Raw genomic sequence first — 23,058 nt, forward strand, 5'->3', positions numbered from 1 at the left:
TGCTGTCTGTCACTGGTTTCTACGTGGGTTCAGAGGGGCGAGATGAACTTACTAGATTTAGAGAGAACTCCTGAGAATCTCGAGACTCATGAGAGCTGCTTCTTCATCCTAAGTGCTGAGAACAGTGGGAGACTCCAGGAGTGAGGGACGGTGGGTAGCTGTGATGAAAGAAGTGAGCAGAGGAGAGGAGAGGAATCCAGAAGCCAGCGCTCAGAGTATAGACACACACTTTATTCATGACCCAGATGCTTTCTCATTCACCAGAAAGACTTAAATACCCCCCACAGTTTTTTTCTGCCATGTCCTTGCTTTTCCCCTTCTCTAGTTCCCAAACTTTTTGAAACATAGGTATAAATGAGAAAATTTAATTTGTTTTTTTCAAAGATGCTTTTAAACGGAGGTGTGTGAAATCTACTTGAGGTGGACACACCAATAACATCTCAAGAAAGGAATGCTGGGGATGTCCTGGAGGGTATTTTTGATGACAGGATCTCTTCTTCTCTCGTCTCTTGCCTCAGAGGATTGGGAGGGAAATGCTGCTTCTTCCATCACCTTGATCCAGGACCTGCCACCATCTTCTGGAAGTGTTTTACCAGGAACTTAAAACAAGAGAAGGTGGAGGGACACACAGAGAGGCTACAACATGTCAGGGCTCCTGGAGCCAGCCTGAGACGTGCTGTCTTTTGAGTGACAGGCCAAGGGCATTCATTCTGTAAGCAAACCCTAGCTCCGTAACTGGCTCCGTAACTGGGTTAGCTTGTCTCCATCAGAGATAGGGTCAGAGAAGCAGGGATGAGTGGTACCCTCAGCATCCCTTTGTTTTGGGAGATCCAAGACTCCTTCAATTGGTATCTGGTGCTTCGGGCACAGGCTGGGACGGGGGTACCAGAGAAGAGGCCAATTTAGTGAGGGCCTTCGCGATGATGTCCAGGTGACCGTTCATTGTCCGAAGCTCTACCAGGATGTCCCCAACATTGGCCTCCAAGGTGGCAGCGGTGGCTGCAGGGGCACAGGGAGGTGGAGGGACCTTAGGATCCTCAGCGTGATCACCCCTGGCAGAGCCTGGGTGCTGACTGTGGCCCCTCTCGGAAGCTGGAGCCGGGGCCAACACAGGCTGTGGCCGCTCACGATCCTTGCCTGGGACACCAGGAGAAGTGGCAGAGGGGCAGCTGGGCAGCCAATCAACAAGGTGGGGTGCGGCCTCTGGGGAGGAGGTGACGATGGTGTAGAGCCCCGTGCGCCGAGGGATGCAGGGGCCCGGGGCTGTGGAGGGAGTGGACAGGGGTGGCAGGAGAGAGGGTAACATGGTGGGGCTCGGGGAGAAGGCCTGGGGCTCACAGGAGGAGGATGGAGACGGCAGGGCTGCTGTAGAGGGGCCCGGCTCCTCCGAGGACAGGAAGAGGGTGGTGGACGACTGTGAGTCCAAGGTACTGGGCTCTGAATCTGTCAAGGAAGAAGAAGGAAAGAGTCACTCGGGCATTTGGCTTATCTCTGTGGCCAGTCGCACACTAGGTGGTAAGGAAATGAGCAGAAATGTGGAACTGTGGCTCCTGCCACTCAGAGGGACATCCAGCAAGGGGGAGTGGACTCCGAAGCTGCCTGTGTCCTGAGGAGGAAGTAGGCAGTGTGGGAGCCCAGCCCAGGATCTCAGAAGCACTGTGTTAGATGATCACACACATGCACGCGCACGGGCGCATGCGCGTGCGTACACACACACACTTGCCAGCAACATTGGGGACTCAAGACAGCCTTGGAAGAGCTCATGCTGATTCTTGCTGGGACGGACGATACTGTGGAATTCTGAGGAAATCCTGTCCCTCCTCCTTGGGGACTCGGCTCCGTTTCCCCATTGATATAAGAAGGTCCAATGATCCTTCAGGATTAATATGCTGTCCAGCCTGCAGATCATGGCAGTGCTCTGTGTCACAGCCATGCAGACCCCTCCCTGTGTTAGCCCTCTCCTGAGTCCTTGAACCTTCAGGTAGGAAGAGAGCAACAGCTCTCTAGGAATAGGCACGATAACAAGGCTACCAATCTCCCATCGTCAAAGGGCCCACATCCAGGCAGATGACCTGCCTCAGCCGCCTCAGCAAGCACATCGGCTACCCGTGAGTGCACACTCCGTGTCCACTCTATAGTGTTTCCTGAGCGTCACTGAAGTCAAGTGTCTGAGGCCCCTTCTTCAATTCCCACAAGTATTTGCTCTTGCTTTCTATGCCCTCTGTCTCATCGGCTCTACCCTTTGGTGACCCCAAGCTCTGCAAAGGTAGCATGTGCTGGGGTCCCTCTGTAGTCACCCAAGGAGGGGGTCTGGTCAGAGCGACCAAGGAAGCATGTATTGTCACATACCAGGAGGTAAGCTCTCCATTCTCTGCGGTAGACTGCTCTGTCTGGCCATTGGCTGGCCCTCAGAGAGGTCCCCTTTAGACATATGGCAAAGGCTATATCCCACATCTAGCCTGACTTCAGCATCGACAAGGTCCTTCCATTGTTCATGGAACCCAGAAGCTCAGCTATCCAGTTTGTGTGGTTGGGAACCATGTCTGACCAAAGCCAGAGATGAAACTCATTCCTCAGCGGACAACCTTTGAGCAAAGTCACCAACATGCCTGGGAAGGTCTCTTAAGAGAAGTGTCCTGGGCACTTTCAGCTTTGGACTTGAAAGGCCTCTCCTCAATGCCCCCTCAGTTTCCCTCAGGCTTCTGGGGTCATCTTGTACAAAGCAAGAATCACATGTGGAATTGGAAATGATAAAATTCTCGAGAAGCTTTGCAAACTGTTTACACCAACCTTCCCAGGAAAGATATTAGCTTAGCGTCTCCAACACTTATAACAGACAAGAGATCTCCATGAAAATCAAAGAGAAATACACCATACAGAATGTTCTAGAGACGTGGTTTCAAACTTGGATATCTATGGCATTCCCCTGTTGAAGAGCAAATTAGGACTAAGTTGGTCAAGGGTGGCACCTAAGGCCCTGAACTGTAGACTACAAAACAACCACACTCATCAAAGTGGCCTCAGCTGCTTGTGAGATATGGTTGAGATGGGGCTCCTTGTCTGTTAATTCTCCCTGGGGGGGCAGTCATTGGACCCTCACCTGAGATTCTGGCCACTCCCTACTGTACCCCGCCTCCCCCGTCCCCGCCAGGCTATTTGTATGTAATTCAACCCTAATTGCATTTGGCCTCATATTGTGTTTTTGTTGTTGTTGTTTTGTTTTGTTTTTTGTCAACTTGACACAAGCTGGAGTCACCTGGGAAGAGAGAACCTCAGCTGAGCAATTGCCTCTATCAGAGTGACCTATAGACAAATCTGTGCAGCACTTACTTGAAAGATAATATAGGAGGACCCAGGCAACTGTGAGTGATGCCCTTCAGGGGCAGGTTGTCCTGGGTTCTATAAGAAAGCAAACTGAGTCAGCCATGAAAAGCAAACCAGTAAGCAGCGCTCCTCCATGGTCTCTGCATCAGCTCCTGCCTCCTGCTTCCTGCCTTGGGTTCCCACCCTGACTTTCAGGATGGACTCTGAGCTGAAAGTTGAAATCAGCCCTCTCCTCCCAAGTTGCTTCTGATCAAGGTGTTTATCACAGCAACAGGAGACAACCCAAGACACCCTGTGAACTCCACAAGTGCTAGGATAGGTAGCCTGTGGAACCACACTGATTGGAAGTTACATGAAGAAAAAGGACTCCATCTGTGTGTCTGTGGGGAAGCCATCATTCTGGCTGGATGAGACTTTCTGTGGTGGCTACATTACAGTCACCCACAATCCTGTAAATAATGTCTCACCCCTTCTCTGTTGTTGGGGTCCTCAACTGAAGAGGTATAAATGCTTTGATGTCTCCCCAGGGAAGGAATGCTAGAAACAGCCACATTTCTAGGTGCTGTGGATTCTGCTGCTTGGGGGACCACACTTTGATCAGCAAGCCTACAGACCAATTAGATGAGCATAATGTATGTTTGTAGGTACTGCATTAACTGGGGCAGAGAGGCAAGCTGGAAATCAAATACGATTCATGAAGATAGTGTTGCTGATGTCTCTGGGATATGGTCAACCCAAACCCAGCAAAGCCTTGGAGGAAAGAGCCTTGCTTAGCCTTCCTCAGTCCCAAAGAGGAAATGCCTCTGTTGTTCTTACAGCTAAATATCAGATCACAGAAAAGCTTTCAAGACACAACCCAACAGGACTGGGAAATAAAGATGGCAGCCAGGAACCTGGGAGTAGAGTTTGATTCCTAGAGTACTTGCCTTGCACACTTGATGCCCTGGGTTCAGTTCCCAGAACCATATAAAGTAGATGCCTGCCTATGATTCCAGCTCTCCAGAGCACCAGAAGTTCACAGTCCTCCTCGGCTATATAGCAAGTTTGAGAAGGAAACACACAGTGACATGAGGCTCAGGAGACAGAGGAGTCGGGATGTAGCACGTGGAATGAACTGTCAATTGTCACCCATATCTTCCCCTCCCTCCTCTCATTTTAGATGAGCCAGGATCACCACAATGGTTCACATTCACTGTCAACTTGACCAGATTTGGAGCCACCTAAGAGGCACAGCACTTGGCATTTTTGTGAGGAGTTTCCTGATAGGCTGAACTGAGGAGGAAAGACCCACTGGGAAGGTCCTGTAGGCTGAGGTCCCAGAGTGAACAAAAAAAGAGACATGAGCTGAACACCAGCCTTCCATTTCTCTCTGCTTCCTGAGCATGGCCGCGATGTGATCAGCTGCCTCAGGCTTCTGCATCCATGCTTTCCTCACCATGATGGACTGTATCCCTGAAAACCATGAGCCAAAAGCAACCCTTCCTTCCTTCGAAGTTGCCTTTCAGGGGAGTTTTGTCACAGCAATAAAAAGGTAACTAATACATCCACTCAGCATAAAGATCCCATTTCCTGTCTCCCTTACAGTTGTAGCCAAGTCAACTGTATATACACAGACTCAAGTAGACTCAATTCCTCCTTCCTGGGGTCCTGGACTCAAGGGCTGGAGCCCAAACAGTTTGCTCTCACCATGAGGAGGAGGTGAAAATAATATAAGTGATAGAGCAAAGAACTAAGTACTCCAACAACTTTTAGGACTTGTGTTCTCTGTCTGTCTGTCTCTGTGTCTCTGTGTGTGTCTGTCTGTCTCTGAGTCTCTGCCTGTCCATCTCTCTGTCTCTGTCTCTACGTGTGTGTGTGTGTGTGTGTGTGTGTGTGTGTGTGTGTATGTGTGTGTGTGTCAGGGTGTCTCTGTGTCTCTGTGTGTGAGACACTCAGTTGTGTATTTTGACATTCTTGCTGATCCAACAGTGAGTGGCAGGCTTTGGGTGAAACAGGTGGGTTAGGGTGACAGCCATGAATGAGGAATCAGAGCATAGCAGTGGGGTTTGCTCGGAGGAGCTCTGGCGAGGCAGCTAGGTTGTGGAGAGGACAGGTCAGATTGGGTCAGGACATGGGGGGTGAGGAACGAAGGATCAGAGAAATGGCCGCAGCTCAAGGCTCCAGACTGGGAACTTTCCCTTTCTTGTTCTCTGGAGTCTGGGTGGCCTTTTCCCAGACACACCCAGGCCTCCAGCAAGACTCAGTTCTGACACACCTCGGCAGAGGCAGCCCTTGGAAACATTTTCCCAGGGGCCTGGAGGGCGGGAAACTCTCTAGCCCGGGGCCTGCAGGAGAGCAGGTCTGTGGGAAGGGCGTGAGGTATCTGAAGACACAGAGACTCTCAGCGATGCATCTGGGCCCCGGCCTTTGATGGCTCAGACTTGGCTGGATGGCTGCCCACTCCCTTCAGAGTACAGCAGACACTCAGGGAGGGCTGAACAAGCGTCTGATGAACTCAGCCCAATAATATTCACTTCTTTTCTTTTCCAGGAATGTCATGAGCCCCACCGGACAATCTTCTGGTTTGAAGACCTGGTGAGTCAACGCTATACAGACCTCTGACTCAGTTCCATCCTGGGTTCTCATCAGACATCTCCCAGGAGCATGGCTCAGCAGGAGAGCATGGCCTGGACACCTCACTGGGAAAGGACGGCAGGGTTCTGGGGCAGGCATGAGACAGGCTAGAGTTCCTAAGGTGACGTGGGCTGCCCTCACAGAAAAGGCCCATGTTTACTGAGTTCTTGCTAAGTACAAAATCATGCATTCACTCCACCATACTTTGTGGGCAACTCTGCATGGATTCTAGGATTATTAATCCATGCATGAGGATTATTAATCTCATGCCATGGAGGAAACTGAGACTCGGCTCTGTGAGGTACCCTAGACCCTGACCCAGAGCAGGTAGCAGATGCCTAGAAAGGCTATTCCATGGAAAGAAGGACAGGAGCATATGAGGTATGAGATAGTGGAGAAGAAACATTTGTGATGGGTCTGTGTGTGCCCGTGTGTGTGCCCGTGTGTGTGTGTGTGTGTGTGTGTGTGTGTGTGTGTGTGTGCGCGCGCGCTCATGCATTCAATTTTGCTATCTAACAAACTGCCTCACCAAAGCTGTGTAGTCTGCAGCTTCAGAAGGGATGGGCTCGCTGAGGCTACTGAGGCAAAGCCTCTGCTACAACCCACGGAGCCAGGAATTCACAGAAGTGACCATGGCGGCAGGTGATACATCCACTGCCTCTCCCATGAGCACTGCCCCCCTGCTGAAGGGTTAAAGGCTGAGCATGTGGGAAATCTGTGGTCTCCATTCTTGGCGATGTGCCATGGAGTCACACGGGAAAGCATCATCAGTACAGGTGTCTGTGTAAGCTACCCAGCTTTTCACTCTCCTGGGCTAAGGAGACGGGTCCTAATCAGCCACTGAGCTAAAGAAAAGACGGTGCTGGGAGGAGAGGGAGGCAGCCACACAGCCTGGCTGTAGCTGAAGGAACTCCTGCTCAGGGTTTCTTCAAGGAAAGAAAGATCCTGAAGTTCTCGAATAGTACTAAGGACCTGCCTTAATAATCTTCTTCCCAGAGGCCCAGAAGAGAAGCTACAAATGGGGAGAATTATATTCTGGAAAAGAATCTCAGTACACTGAGCTTTTAGACCATCCACTTTATTCCTCTGGGATAAAATCCTGTCTACACAGCTTCAGTTCTGTTCTCAAGCCTAGCTCCTTTCTTGCCTGATTTCTCTCTACATTTATCTGCTGTCCCCTCTAAGTTCTATTTTAATTCTCTCATCTTAGTTCTGCCTCATCTTGGTCTTCCTTATCTCATTCTTCCCCATCTGGCTCTTCCTCATCTTCCATCTTAGTTCTCCAGTCAAAGTCCTCTCCAGTCAAGACCCTCCTCTAAGTCTCCTTATACCTCTCAGTTCTCCCCAAGTCTCTGAGGTGTTCAGTTATAAACCCAAGCAACAGCGATCCTCTAGCAGAACAAGGTCACCCAGCTTGAATTCTTACAGGGTCATAAAGGCAGGCAAGAGTTTTCCTCAGGCACCGACCATCAGGCTTTCTTTTAAACCCAAAGAGGGAGTGGTAAAGGAGGAGGTCAACTAAGAGCTAAAATGGGTTAATATATGAGAAAAAGAGAATTTATATGTCACACTACATTCCTAGGGGTGGTTAGGTAAATGTTAGGAGTTTATAATGTTAGTATAAATACCATATATTTATAAAGGCTGTATAAAAAAGGAGGGTCAGACGAGCTTAATTTACCTTAATTCAGGAGATCACTTGGCCTTGGATGCTTGATAGGTATTTCAGCTAAAATACACTTGTGTGCATACATCAAGGAAATCACTGCAGGAATCAGCTAATATATATACAAAAGCTAAAACATCATCAAGAATTCTTAAGCCATGGCTTGACCTTCGGAAAAGTCCCTGACCTTTCCAAGTAGTAGCTTTTGTAATAGTAACTGAATTCCATTACGTTTTCCTGTGGCCCGCAGCATGAAGTAAATGGAGCCTGCGCACTTAGGGTATCAGCCACATGATTCCCAATGGGCCAAGGGCACCAAACATGTCCACTGTGGCAGAGAAGGAGAAATGAAATGTGGTGTTCCCATACAAAAGATACTATCGCACCCTGAAAAGGAAGAAAACCCAGATACCTTCTACACCATGGCCATACCGTGAGAACATGACACTGAAGAATGCAGTGACAGAAGTGAATACACTGGATGCTATGTGCTCCCTTAGATGAGTTCCTGGACTAGACAATGCAGAGACAGAAAGGCCATGGCAGTTGCCCAGTGCTGGGGGGTGAACAGACAGTGTTTAACAGACACAGAGCTTCAGCTGGGAGAATATGAAAGTTCTGGAGAGAGACGGTGGTGGTGGCTGCACCGTGGTATGAACACACTCAGCGTCAGCGAACCGCACATGTAAGAATGATGAACCGCACATGTAAGAATGATATCAACAGCTCTGCAATGTGGAATACACTTCACTCATGACCATAAAGCAGGGAAATTTGTGACAAAAGAGGGGAATTTGTGACATCTGGGCTCACATGTTGCCCTGGCATTGGAGAACATATCTATGCATACATTTCTATAACTGCCCATCAACTGATCAATTGAGTAACCTGCTGCTGAGGCTGCCAGGGATCCAGTGTGGGAGAAGCATCCTAGGAGGTCCCCAAGGACGGAACTGCTCACCCAATCCTGGGTCCCAAATACTTAATTGGAAATGGCTGGCCTGCAGAGTGCAGAGGGCAGACGGTCCCCACAAAAAGGAAGATGGGTTGGGGTGGAGATCAGTAGGTAAAATTCTTGGTGAGCAAGCATGAGGACTTTACTCAGACCCCCAGAACCCACATAAACATCTGGGCATGGCAACACTCCCAACACCAGTAGGAAGGGGATGCACAGATCCCTGGAGCTCATTGGCCAGCTAGTCTGGACCAGTACCTGAACTCCAGGCTCAGTGGGAGACCCTGTCTCAAAAAATAAGGTGAAGAGCAACCAAGAAAGACACATGACATTGACCTCTGGTCCCTACATGTACTCACATACAGGCACACAGGTACGCAGGAACATGTACAGCACACACACACACACACACACACACACACACACACACACACACACACACACGGTAACAGGAACAGAAGGCCAACAGAGTTTCTATTGACCTAAGGACTGCCAGCTCTAACCAGGCAGTGGATGCCACCATTGAGTTTAAGTAGGCACATTCTGTATAATTTGGTATAATTTGCTTCTTCAAGATTTCTCTGGCTGCCAGCCAGCGGCTGGAGGCAGAAAGATGAAATGTAAAGGAATGCTTGACTTTCCAGTGAGCACCAAAGACACTCTAGTGGAGGATCACAAGAGGATCTGGGCTACTGATATCTGAAGCAATGGTTTTTTTTTTTGTTGTTGTTTTTGTTTTTTTTTTGTTTTTTTTTTTTTTTTCAGGAATAGCCTGAATTTCAGAAAAAAAAACAAAAACAAAAAAACCCTCCTGCTATTGTCCTCTGTAACAATACTGTGAATGTCTCAGGTTAGCCGCCGTGGTCTTTACACATCACCATACAATAAAAGCCAGTGTGGGTCTTATGGAATTGTTCCTTAAGCCCCAAGCGAAGCGTCTGTACTCACTTACACAGGGCTACTGGGCCACCTCTTAACCTGTACTCTGCTGGTACATTCAGTGTGAGGAAGGTGTCTCCATGTGTCATACGGACAGAGACTCCACAAGGCTATATGCGATAGCTTTTGGTGGGGGATACAAGATTTTTGCACAACCTACGTGTTCTTTGCCGTGAACTTTTCTTTCCTATGGGGAAAGAAAGGCACAGAACACAAAAGCTATTATACACCATAATGGACCTTGGATGGGGAAGAGAATGTTGAAAATAGGTTATATTCCTCAGCCCTGTCTCCAGCGCTGAACAGCTCCCAAAACAACCCCGTTAATCCTCCTTCCCACAGAACCCCTCACCTTTGAACTTCACTTTCTAAGCTAGCAGAAAAGCAGAAAAACAATTCCAAGGCTAGGTCCCAAGGACCCTGCAGAAGCCCAGGCTCCCTGCCCACCAAGGCAAGAGATCATCCAAGGGGCCATCTCCCTTGTAAAAAAGCAGGCTGCCTGGTGAACTGGACAGGAAGAGCAGGCTGTAAAAGACGGCATTTTGCCTTTAACAAGGCCAGGCAGGCCGGAGAGCAGCCAGCTGTGTAGTCTGAAGGAGCCCAAGAATATTAGAACCCGGGGTCACATGGAGCCAGGACACCACTAGGAATGTTAGGAGAGACTGTCTGGCGAGCCGCTGGGGAACAACCAGAAGCCTACGGTGCCAACCCTGGCGTGAGTCAACAGGAGAAGGAGGTGGCCAGGACCGTTGGGTGGACTGCATAGCTCTGTGCCTGGCCACACAGGGCTAGACCCCCCCCCCCAAGCCCTTCCTTCACACTGCAAATTTAAAGGACCTCCAAAGATGCCAAGGGTGACAGGTGTGCATCCACGCGGCCACTCACCAGCTCTGCCAAGGCAAGCACACTCAGTCAATTCCATGACGGCCCTTGCCAACCTCTCCCCCACATTTTGGATGAACGGCGGGACAGTCCATCTGGAGATGTGGGGAGGTGATGGTCTGTTCCCCAAGCTCAGAACAGCACAGTTTTACACAGGGATTCTTGGGAAGTCATGGGTGGAGCAGAGGTGAGAACTAGGTAGGTCCTCCCGGGCCCTCCACTGTCTCAGGAGACAAAATGAGGCACTTGGTACACGGATACCCATTGGATACATCTTTTTTCCCATGCTGTAAACAGCCCCAGAACACAGCCTGCTCCCAAGACCTGCCACAGTCTTGAGAGATGGCAGTGCCCACCCTAACTTCCCAAAGTGTCCTAGGAAGTTACTTTTCTTAACCAACGCTTTTTCCTCCCAAGGCTCCTTCTGAAGCCACGCCTCTGAGCCAGGCCTCTGTGTCTCTCCCTCGGGACCTTTTTCTAATTTGGGTCTGGCCTCCCCTTTTCATACCTCCATGCCATTCTTCCTAATGATAACCTTCTGTGCCAGGCTCAATTATATACACAGCTCAAATGGGCAGCCCTGACTCTAAATTTGCCCTTCTCCATTGGAAGGAGGAGCCTTGGGCATCGAGTGGCGCCCAAAAGGAAAGATGCTGGTCCCTACGGGGAGTCAAAGCCAAGGGAAGAGGGGGGGGCTCCTGCAAAACGGTACAAATGCATGATGGAGAACCAGACCAGGCCTGGCTACCCTCAGGTCACCAGGCTGAGTTCGATTCTGTGACTTCAGCCAGGCCTGTCAGGACTCCGCGCCCCGCCACAGGCATGCAGCGGCAACAACCATGCTTTGCTTTTTTTTTTCCTTTTTAGAAACGGCCTGCTGTCTCACCCTACCTATGCTTTCTCCACAGGGTTAGCAGAAGGTGAAATGAGAGCATCTGCTGGGGGATTTCCTGACTTCTGTGGATTTTCCTCCAGATCTGGCTGTGAGTCAACATGACATTCTTACGACACGCGGAAAGAGTCGAGGTGGCTCCCTGCCACCCTCCATCCTGGGAGCATCGGGAAGAGCCTGCTGAGTAACCAGGGGTGAGAAGCCAGGAGGCTGCCTCCCTCCTTGACTTCTGCCTCTACACTGTCCCAGACTCCACTGGGGTGCAGGCCTACAGGAAGGGCTCTGTGTTCAATCGTCCTTTCGAACTGAAGCTCATGCCTATGGTTTTGGTGATCTTTACATGCGGGGCATCTGCACAATGGAGAAGAACGTGTGATAAGAAGAGACCACAAGAGAAGGGGCTTTCCTCAGACATGACTGAGGACTTACACATCTCCTTCGGGTCTAGGGAGGCAGGCAGAATCATCGGTTCAACCCATGTGAAATGCTCAACTAAATTAATTACAGCATCATGTGTGAGCTGGATGACCTCCAGGGCTGGTCAGCCCTTGCCAGCTGAGACAAGCTATGGCTGCTTTGTGTCCATGATGTTGATAATTGCCCCTCCCTTCCCAGGAGTTTAGAGAGGAGATGTGCTTGGGTTAGTGGCATCCTCCAAAAGATCCAGGAATTGCAGCTGGAGAGATGGCCCTGTGTGTAGAGCGCTTGCCTCACAAGCGTGATGGCCTGAGTTTACCCCTCAGTATCCACGTGAAAAGCTAGGTTTGGTGACTTGGAATCCCTGTGCTGAGAAAGCAGAGATAGAAAGGTCCAGAGGCTGGCTAGCCCCTGGCCACGCCTAATTGATGGGCTCCAGACCAATGAGACATCCTATCTCAAAGGTGGATGATACTGGAAGGTGTCCTTCGGACTCCACAAAAAATATGAATGTATGTGTACTCACACACATGCAAGCACGTATATACACAAACTTACACACAGATACACACACATGCACACCTGTATAAACTCATACACACAGGCACACATCTGAAAATGTCCTGGAATTAAACTTAAGGGGTGTTAAAATGAGACCCATAGCAGCAGTCTGTGATGCTGGCCTCACCCAGCGTGCTGAGAGCATCCATGCAAGCATTTTACAAACACGGTATCACTTTACATTATCAAAGCGTTACCGGCCCAGCACTTGGGACCAAGGAAGATGAGAGCCTTTGACACGTGTAGCAGTGTTTCTCAGTCCTCGTAACTTGAAGGACAAATATGTTTATTCTTCTCTTTTAAATGCAGAAATTAAGGGGCAAGAAAGGCGCCCAGTGATCTCCCTTCCGGTACGGGAGGAAATGAAACTCCATGTGCTTTTAAAGCCACACCAGAGTCCACTAGAGCCCATACCTCTTTTCACCCAAGACCCTGCAGGGAAATCTTCTGTCCCCAGTGGAGAGCGTGACTGGGAACGAGAAGTCCCACTCGGAGGTGAAAGCTCCATGTTTCTTCTCTTCGACTTTCGGGGATATCAATGCCAGCCCCGAACAGTGACAACTCTAGAGTGCATGTCAGCACCTCTGTGGTCCCCCAGAGTCAGGGCAGAGCGGGAGTCAGACAGATCTCTCCAAAGCAAACTTAAACCTGGCAAGCTGGCCATCCTGGAAGATCTGATTCCTGAGGGTACCGGGGAGTTCTGGTATGTTCTACCATTCTGAGGTCAGCATTAGACCGATGCTTCCTAAGGCCCTCTCCTACTTCTTCTGCTGTCCTTGGTCCCTGCCCAGGGTCTCTCCACCTTTAAAAAGACACCTTCAATTTGCCCTCATTCATTTTAGAAAAAAGAAAAAAATTTGAGGGGGGAGGGTCATAGTAGCTCAGGCTAGCCTTAAACTTCCTAGGGTGGCCGGGCAGTGATGGCACACGCCTTTAATCCCAGCACTCAGGAGGCAGAGCCAGGCGGATCTCTGTGAGTTCGAGGCCAGCCTGGGCTACCAAGTGAGTTCCAGGAAAGGTGCAAAGCTACGCAGAGAAACCCTGTCTCAGGAAAAAAAAAAAAAAAAAAAAAAAAAAAAAAAAAAAAAAAAAAAAAAACAAAAAAAAAAAAAAAAACTTCCTAGGGTGATCTTGAACTTCTAATCCTCCTGCCTCCACCTTCTCAGCACTGGGACCACAATCTTGATTGATGCAGTACTGACTGAGGATTAAACCCGAGGGCTCTGTGTGTGCTAGACCAGTGCTCTACCAAATCACTCATTGTCCTACCTCCAGAAGGAAATGTCTAAATTACTACAATGCCCAATTTCTAGTGGCAAAATGAGAATAAAGGGGGGGAGGGGGATCAAAATCTTAATGAACCAAGATCATACCATTTTCCTTTGAAGTTTTAATTGTTATATTTTCATCTGTTTACTTACAGCTAATGGAAATGTTCTTTTCCACAAGCCAAGCATACCTATCATTTGCTGTTTAGACTTGTAGAGGGGCAGGTGGGGAGGGGAGGGCCCCCTGAGCTGTGACTCTACCCAGAGGGACAGCAGGCTGTAGAGCATGGATGAGACAGTGTGAGCTCAGGAAATATTTTCTTTCAAACCCTCCATTAGGTTCACTTACACCAAAAAAACACGTGTACACACACACACACACACACACACACACACACACACACACACACACCACTCCTGTCCACGGGGATGAGATGAGAGTTCATTATTGGAAATCTGTGAGCTTCTTTAAGGTCCATAAAGACATTACGTAGGAATAAGCACTTTTCTTGGGGGTCTCTGTTTTGTGTGGTTCCTGTGGCTCTTTGCTGGTGTCTTCGGTTATTTAGAATAGCCGCTGTGAGCTATGAGGTCTTCAGACAGCTGTTAAGTGGTTTCTTGGTCTGTTTCTCTTTACTTTCAAAACTATCTTACGGCTTTCTCATTTTTTTTTCTTTAAAAAACCCTCATATTTTAAAATACATTTACATATTTACTTATTTATCTGGGGTTGGGGAGGGGAATGTGCCACGGCACTCATGTAGCCACCAGAAGACTGGATTCAGTTCTCTTTTTCCTCCAAGTGGATGCCAGGGATCGAACTCAGATCTTAGGGATTCCATTCTCCCGGGCGTTACTGTTTTCTCCTGAATGTGGGGCAAACCTTTCCCTCTGCCTGTCAAGGAGGAGGCACAGGCCCTTCCCTTCCCTTCCCTTCCCTTCCCTTCCCTTCCCTTCCCTTCCCTTCCCTTCCCTTCCCTTCCCTTCCCTTCCCTCCCCTTCCCTTCCCTTCCCTCAGCCTCCAGCTTTCTCTGCTGCCTTGGTTCCTCCCCACACCTCTTGTTTGTTAACATGGCCTCCATTTTCATAAATTAAAACAAATTGGACTTCGAGCTCTCTCTCTCCCCGTTCCAATTCTGCTTCTGCCTCTTGGATTGTTAGTCCAAACAGAGTGCCAAACCATCTCCTGACACTGAGGCAGGGACACTCAAGTCCAGGGACACACCAGAGCCTTAGTTCCAGGAGCCCAGGGTGCAGTAGAAGGCTCCTCCTTCTGCAAGGCTTCTGGGCATCCTTGTCACACAGGTCACATGGAGAACACGGGAAAGCACCCAACAGCTGCTTGGGTCGGCCATGAGGCAGCAGCTAAGAATGCCCGTTGTTCCGACTGCAGCTGTGACCCTGAACAGCTGCTGCCTGCCCACAAATACCACGTCATCCCCTAGGCCCCCGGGAGCACATCCCCGATGAGGGTCACCCACTGGTGCTCAGGTGTGGCACTCCAGGCCGTCCCCTCCTCTGCCTAGTCATCTTGAGGCCGTGAAGATAGTGAAGAGAAGGAAGACAAGTTCCGGGCACAAGAGCCACATGTTCCCTCTGCACTTACCTTGAGGGGCACCCAACAGCTGCGGTCACCCCATCACCCTCACAAGAGTGCGGTCAGGCCCAATGCTCTGCTCTCGCTGCATGGGAGGACGCACAAGTGAGGGGCACACTAAGGGTCCATCAGAGCCTGGGGAGGTGACCAAGCCAGGCAGCTTCCGCCTGCACCCCCAGGGCCTTCCTGATCGTGATAGGGCTAGCCTTCTTCTTCCCCAACCTCAGTCCCTCTCCCACCCCATTCTTCCTAGCAGCCCGTCATCCATCCTAGATCGTAAGTTTCCTTGGGTTTCCTAGGGGAATACATGAGAGTTCATGGGCACTGTCAGTCTGGTGGGATTCCAAATGACCTAGAAGACACATTTCCAGGTACGCCTGTGAGGACATGCCCGGGAAGCTTAGTGGGGAAGGGGAGCCCCACTCTGAATGTGTCTAGCACATCTTCCCGTGGGCTAGGGTCTCAGATTGAACACAAAAGGGAAAGTGTGACAGTGAGCGGGAGCACCAGTATCCATCTCTCCCTGCTTGCTGATAGGGGACACAGTGTGACCAGTCTAATCCTGTTCCCTCTCCTAATCCTACGGCCACATCCTTCCGAGGCGATGAACCCTGACTCAAATAAAAACGCTCTTCTCCTCGAGCCCCTTTGGTTCAGGTATTTGCTCACAGCCACAAGACAAGGAGCTGGTACACACAGCCCACAAGGATGTGGGTCTTCGATCGCCTCATGCTGGCTGTCATGTTTGGAGTGAAACAAAGCTGGAGAAATTCCTTACTGCAAGGATTCTGGGAACCTCAGCAGGACAAAAGACACTGTGAATGTGTGAGGCAAAGCCTAGGCTTAACGCTTGTCTCATGAAAGCCTTGCTTTTAAAAAAAAAAAAAGTGTGTGTGTGTGTGTGTGTGTGTGTGTGTGTGTGTGTGTGTGTGATGCATGCACATGCTCACTTGCCACGAGGCATGTGTGGAGGAAAGGGGGAAGCTCTTGGTTGCTTCTCCCCTTCCTTCTTGTTCTGAGGGAAGAACCCTTGGCCATTTTCCCCACGCGTTACACTAGAGTGGCAGGCCCCAGAGGTTCCGGGGACTCTCTTGTCTCTGCCCCCCATCTCCACACGGAAAGGCTGTGGTGACATCCGGCTTTCTTTGTTGTTAGGAGCCGTGGGTTCTAGGGATTCCACTTGGGTCTGCATGAGTGCTCACCAAACACTTTACCTACTGAGCCGTCTCCCTGGCTCCAAAACCGAATTTTTGAGGGATGTTTTGAGAGACAATGATCTCCCTGGCCCACGCTGTATAGTCAGCCTGCCTTCCTGAATGACGTGCTTAGCACAGTGTCGAGCATTTAATGAAGAGCGTCTTACAGGCCTGGCTGCTTCCTCCCGGGCTTCTGACTGTCCCTTTGGCAAGTGGAGGGTTTGATGGGTTCTTTACTCTGGGGTGCGGGTGGGCTGTGGAGATAATGAAGAGACACCAAAGCTCCTGGGTCCCCCCACCCCTGGTCAAAAGCTGTCTCTCAAGCATTCCCCACCAATGTACCCGAACCATTCAACAAAAGCACCGCACGGCCTGGAAACCCCAACATCTGGCACCAGGTGCCACAACTAGTTTAATTATAGCCCATCCCTCCTCCTGCCTCCAACTTCCTTGGGCCTCCTCCGACTTCTTTCAGGCCCCTCATTCACAAACTCCCCCTCCCTAAATCCACAGGAGCTTGGCTTGTGATTGAGCCTGAGACCACACCCTTGTCTGGAAGCTTCCACGGGGCCTTCTGGACTGGACACACTCTCACCAGCCAACTTTGTTTCCTAAAAGTTAGATTGAAAAGAAAGAAAGGGCGTCTTCTAGTTTCCTGGGAGCCCTCGTCATGCCGGGGGACATGAAGCCGACGCCGTGGGGGACCGGGGATTCCCACAGGCACCATCGGTGTGCGAGCTTTGGGAAGAGCCTTTCCATCCCCCACCACCCTATAGTGCCACCGCTGCCAGAATTAAGACCTGTCACGTCTTCCTTGCTCCCCACGATTCCCTAGAGGGTTGAGAATCTTGACTTAGTCAAGCAGGTGAACAGTCATCAGGATGCACAGTTTTCTTCCCCGACTCCCGCTCCCTAGGAGTAAGTATCTGGGGTAGGAGAGAAAGAAACCCCATCTGAGGAGCCCTGCTGCCCTGTCACGTGGTGAAAACGAAGTTGTTCATCTGCACTGTGTCGGTAATGGCTCCCTCTCCAGCTCTGAGATACCGATGGGGGTGGAAACCTGTGAGATAGCTAAGTCCCCTCTCTCCTCCATTTCCCAAAGCCTTCCATTTCTGCTGCTCAACATCTCCCCTCCGTGAAGATGGCTGACACGGTGGACCAGCAGCATGAAAGGTCCCTCCTTATTAGATTGGCTCAGACACTCTATGCCCAACATTACTCAAGTGGAAGCCACAGACGTGAAGAGCTCTTTCCTTAGAGAGAGAATTTCCCGGAGACCCAGCGAGACGAAGTGATGAGGTTTGGTATTGATTGTTCCCATGATCCTGGCCTTTGGCCTCCCTAGTTAGACTCACAACGATCTCCTTGCCCAGTCTTAGACCTTGGGGTCCTAGATAAGTTCTGGGACACACCCCTCCATGTCTTACCAAGGGACCTCCTAACTGGCATCCGCATTCCCAAGCCTGGAACAGCTTGCTTCTCTTCCTGTGGTCCCAGAAAAGCTTTCATAGCTCAGAGCTTAGGACTACCGCGTATGGAGGGAGATTCTAGAAGCCGTTTCACAATGACATGGAGAATGGCGAATGTAGAGAAGGGGAGGAAGAGAAGAGGAGGGATAAGGGGAGATGAGAGAAGAGAAGAGGAGGGGAGAGGAGAGGGAAAACGTTAGGTCAGGAAACCTTTAAAATTTTACCTTTTCCTTCCCCCCAGTAAGGGTCTGTATGGGAGAATCCCACAAAGGGGGGTAAAGACCAACTTTGTTATTCTAGGAATCAGTGGAGAAGGGTTGATGGTGGTCTGCATCCTCCTCCTGGTGGGTCGGCATCCATCCCAGAGGAGAAACTGGGTCGGCACCGTCTGCTCCTGCGGCCAGTGTGGCCATTGGAGCAGCGCCGTGGGAGGCCACTTGGGTGGTGGTGGCCATGGCCACACCTCCAGGCGGCCCATGTGGATATGAACAACACTTTGATAGCTGGCCACGAAAGGCCAAGTTCTGAAAGCCCCCATTCATGGACCCTGCAGACAGAAGCAGCACACAGGAGGGAAAAAAAGGGTTTCCCAGTCAGTCTAGAAAGGTGGGTTCGTGTTTATTAATCGAAGGCCACATAAAGCCCTCAGGGTATAAGTGTTCCTTATGAAGTCCACAGAAGCGGGTGCTGGGAGGGGAAAAAAAATTCCATCCGGTGATTACCTAGGAGGAAAGCCGCCACCGTAGCCGCCATGTGAGGTTTAAAAGGAAGATTATACAAAAAACATGGGGGCCTATGTTGAGCAGGCCTCATTTGGGGCAGCGTGGTTTCCAGAGAAGCCAGGAAACAGGGTCCCCTGTTCTCAGGGGTCGCTGGCAGCAGGTGAGCCCCACCCGACCCCAACTTCCTGCTACCTTGCTTGGTTCTCCCTTCTGACTTTGTGGCAGTGAGGAACACCCAGGGGGATTTTTGTTTTAAAAGGTCACTGGCAATTAACTCCCTGAAGAAATCAGAGAACAGGGGGAAAGGGTTGTCTTGGAGGAAGTTCAGAGAAAGGCACATGGTAGGAAGGCCCTCCCGGGAGACCATGGGAGGCACTTCCCACCTACAGCAAGGACCATGGAGAAGGAATTAAGGAGCAAGCTGGAGATAAGACGGAGGCCCAGCTCCCTTTTGAAGCTTAATTAAAGCAAACTGATAAGTCTAATGCTATGCATACTACACAAACGGTAGAGAAAATAATTTCATAGGGAGCCCTGTTATTCTGGGGCGGGGTGGGGGCCTGGGGGGAGGAGCTGGCAAGGGAGCTGGTTCCGGCTTCTAGTGCGGTGTAGAAAACTCTGGACTGTGATAATTAAACACAAATCACTCCAAGAGGAGAAAAAAGAAAATTCCTGTTCCCTCCACATAAGGGTTTCCGGGGTGGGGGGAGGGGGATGCATTCAGAGCCATCTACATTTAATTTATTTCTTTGGTAAATCCAAATTTATTTCCAGGTGGGGGAGGGATCAAACGGGCTGTCGCCTGATTACAAAGTCATCTCAGAGAGGTTCAGAGTGCCTACATCACATCATCCAGCTCCTGGACCACCAGCACGGTTCATGAATCCTTTACACTACAAATCTGTGGCTGTGCTCAATAAAATCAACTGGAGGATCCATGTGGTTTGTCACTGCCTTCTAAGCGTTTGCTGGCCCCAGATAATCACATTTATCTTATTCTAATGTCACAGAGAAATGTCCTCTGCTGCCTGCCACTATCTGGGAGGGAAGGGATCCCTCATCTCTAGGCATGTTTTCTGTCCACGGCTTCTGTAGTTTCTCCTACATACTGTCCAAGACACCGATGGAATGACTCGCCCGTGGGTCACAGTGTCAGGTCTTACCAGCAGACCACCATACAGCCTTGACACTTGGTAGACAAGTAAGTCCAGGCAGGCCCTAGGTCAAAAGCTATGCCTACCCCTGTGGCAGCCACAGATAGGTAGGTTGTCGTAGGCCAGAAGAACAAAGACCAAGGATTTTCTATGGTGCCTCTCGATTCCTACCTACCCACCAAGGAACAAGGCTGGGCCGTGTTCCATCCGGGAGACCACAAGAACAGGTCAGAAATGAAGCATGTCTGAGGCAGGAAGGAAGCCAAGGTTTGAAGTGTCTACCTGAAGGGATGCCATTCAGGGTAACAACAGAAGATGAGGAAAGATGGGAGGCAAAGCCCACAGCAGTAACTTCTCAAAAATACCAAGGGGAAAGGCCTACAAACGGGCCTGTCTTTGGCCACCAAGTAAGAGCTCGCTCCACACCAGGACACTCCTGCATTTCTGCATATCATGACTCTCTTTGCAGGGAGGATGAATTCTTATGAAGTCATTTGACTTCTCCTAGGGCTTAGGTGTGCAGCATCCACCAAAAGATTTGTAAGTTGAAAATCTGGCCCCCAGCTAGTGGCACCAGTGAGAAAAGATTGAATCTTGAGGATTCTGATGGAATTTGATGGCATTGTTAGAATGTGGTAGAAACCCAGAGGCGAGGCCTAGTTGTAGGAAGTAAGGCACTGGGAACAGTCCCTTAATCTCTGGCCCCTGCCTACACTCCCACTTCCTGTCCACCATGAGGGTAGCCATGGGTAGCCATTTTTATTCTGCCACAATGTACCCACCTTTGAAGCTACAGGCTTCAAAGTAATGGATCCAGATAGCTGTGGACTGGAGCCTCTGAAGCCATGCCTCCAGAGACCTTTCTCCCCGAGAGTTGTTAGGCTCATGGCTTTTGTCTTGGATTGAAAAACCTAAACAGTGTCTACCCAAAGCCACCCCAATCTTATGCAGAGATTTTAGTCTAATTCTCCCTCTTCAAAGAGGAGAAAAAACACAGAGTTCCAGAGAGAAGGAAGTGACTCAGAGGGGGGCAGACAGGATTCCTGAGGCAGGACTCCGCTCTGCCAGCCAGAGTTGCTCAACGACCCAAAACGAGGGGCCTCGGGAACTCTTCAGGGAGTTGGAAGGAGTCTTGGTGAGCACCTGTCTCCAGAATCGCCTTTGTCTATAGATTCAGAGACTGGCACGTGAACTTCATGTGCAGTGTCTCCCACAGCCCAAACTTCCAAAGCCTGCCACCTCCAGGAAAGACGCAACCCCTCAGGCCAGCTTCCACGGCATGCCTTCTGTGCCAGGCCCTAGTTCAGGGCAGACTCCAGCAGCCAAACACCCTCTCCAGACGCGACAGCCGCCCTGAGCACCACAGGCTATGAGGGTGGCAGTGAGTCCTGCCCATCGTGAAATACGGACTCCTTGAAAAGCCTCAGTAAGACCTGGGGTCAGGCTAAGGGAAAAACAGAACAAAACACTGTGTCTCCCCAAACCACCGCCTGCTACAAAGTGGCTGTCAGCCCCACTTCTCGTTAGTGGGGCCTGCCAGTGACTTCTCAACCCCTGCCTCAGAGACTGCTGTGGGACCAGGTGCTAGACTGCTTCAGTGAACAGCATACGGTGCAGGGGAGGGACATGGTCGGCTCACTAAGTCAGCCAGCCCAGTCCAGACGTATAAAAGGCTCCTCCCTATTCTACCCCTCTAGGGTGCTTTCGAGATACCGCTGGTCTTCCTTGCTGAAGCAAGCTAACCCTGACTTCAGTTGACATGATTATCTGTGGAAACCTGAACTGTGGGGTAAAGTAGCTGGGACCAAGTCTTCCTTTGAGTGCAAAGATCATTATACACAAAGTTTTCCAGCACAATATCTGCTAGGGTCACCAGCACCTGGCTTTCCAGAGAGCTTCTGACACCAGCCATGCATTGATGGCACCCCCATCCTTCATCTTCTCCCTATTTCTCCTAATGTATAGCCAGGGTCACCTCTGTGAGAGGGAAAGATGGACATGCTAGCTTTGAAATGTAGGGCTTGTCTTTGTATTATTTTGAACTTCTGCATCATATGTGGTTATATTATTTTTTTTTATTTTAAAACAATTATTGCAAAATATTTTAACTCTTCAAAATATGTAAGAAAGGATAGCAAATAATCAAAACTTTACTGGCTGATCAACCACTGTTTTTTCTTCCATCATTTTATAACTATCTATCTATCTATCTATCTATCTATCTATCTATCTATCTCATCACTTTATATCTATCTATCTACCTACCTATCCATCCACCTACCCACCCACCCACCCACCCACCCATCCATCCATCCATCCATCCATCCATCCTTTCTCTATACATGAGCTATCAAGAAACTTTTAGGGGGAGAAAAGGGTATAAATCCTTTACTCTTTTGTGCGTTTCATTTTTTTTTCTTTCCATCCCACCTTCCTCTCTTGAACATTTCAGGTCCAGTTGACCACTGACACCCAGCCAACCTTCTTCCTGCCTGGACTCCTTGCTTCCTCCCCACACTTGTATGGCATAAAAGCACCCTGCCCCACCTAAGGCACAGATGTGCTTCTGAGAAGGGCACGGCTGGAGATCCACAGATGAACTGGAAGTCTCTAGAAGGCAGCAGATCCTAACTGGTGTGTGCCTGTCATTTGGAAGTCACTTCTGAGGTTAGCTGAATAAGGTGAAGGGGGTTTCTGTGCGGATTCCTCATTGGCCCTTTCCAGAAATACTTGGGTTGTTTCTGTGGATGAAGGTGATTTGGGAGGAACGGTACCAAACCAGGTCACATGCAGCCTTTTATTCCCCAGGCGTACTAAAGATTGGTTGAATCTAAGGCCTCAGAAGTGCTAAGCAAGCTCCAACTACTGTGTTCCATCCTCAGCCCTGTTTCCACTTGTCTTGGTGACATTTTCCAAATACTGACCCCCAAAGATACCCACTTCATAATGTGTTCACTCTAGTAGAGGCATCCTACCTTCTGACATTGGCATGTGACCTTATCATCACATAGCTACCCTGGGACCACATATGTGGGCTACATGCCATAAGTTGGAAAGACCTCCTAAAATACAGGGTAAAGATAGATACAGATGTTGCTTGAACTGAATCTGGTTATTTTGAAATTTTAAATTCATGCTGAAGATGAATTTGATGGTAGGCTTTTTTGCTTATAAAACAATTCTTTGCATGAGGAAAGAATATACTATCTGGGACATTCGCAGCTATGAAAAGAAGGCATTTGTGCCAACCTTATGGGAATATAGTTACTGCAGTAAAGAGAGGCCTGAGTCTGCATTCAGGCCTGCATTTGTGTTTCTGCACACTGGGGCCTGCACCCTGCTTTCTGGCCTTTTGAACCTGTAGCCACGTTCTTGCCACATGCCTCTCCCTTGCCTGTCACTC

At 49.8% G+C, this 23,058-nt stretch overlaps 1 protein-coding gene across 2 annotated transcripts in view; it reads right to left on the reverse strand.

Moving 5' to 3' along the window:
- Nucleotides 1–246: 246 nt before the first annotated feature.
- Nucleotides 247–23,058, reverse strand: part of Runx2 (RUNX family transcription factor 2) — a 325,752-nt gene continuing 302,940 nt past the window's right edge. For both annotated transcript variants that reach the window (XM_037200129.1, XM_037200128.1), the window contains one exon: nucleotides 247–1,443. In XM_037200129.1, the coding sequence (XP_037056024.1) occupies nucleotides 842–1,443 (602 nt within the window). In that variant the 3' untranslated portion in view covers nucleotides 247–841. The remainder of the gene's footprint in view (nucleotides 1,444–23,058) is intronic.

This window comes from Peromyscus leucopus, chromosome 16_21 (assembly GCF_004664715.2).
Source record: "Peromyscus leucopus breed LL Stock chromosome 16_21, UCI_PerLeu_2.1, whole genome shotgun sequence".
NCBI lineage: Eukaryota > Metazoa > Chordata > Mammalia > Rodentia > Cricetidae > Peromyscus > Peromyscus leucopus.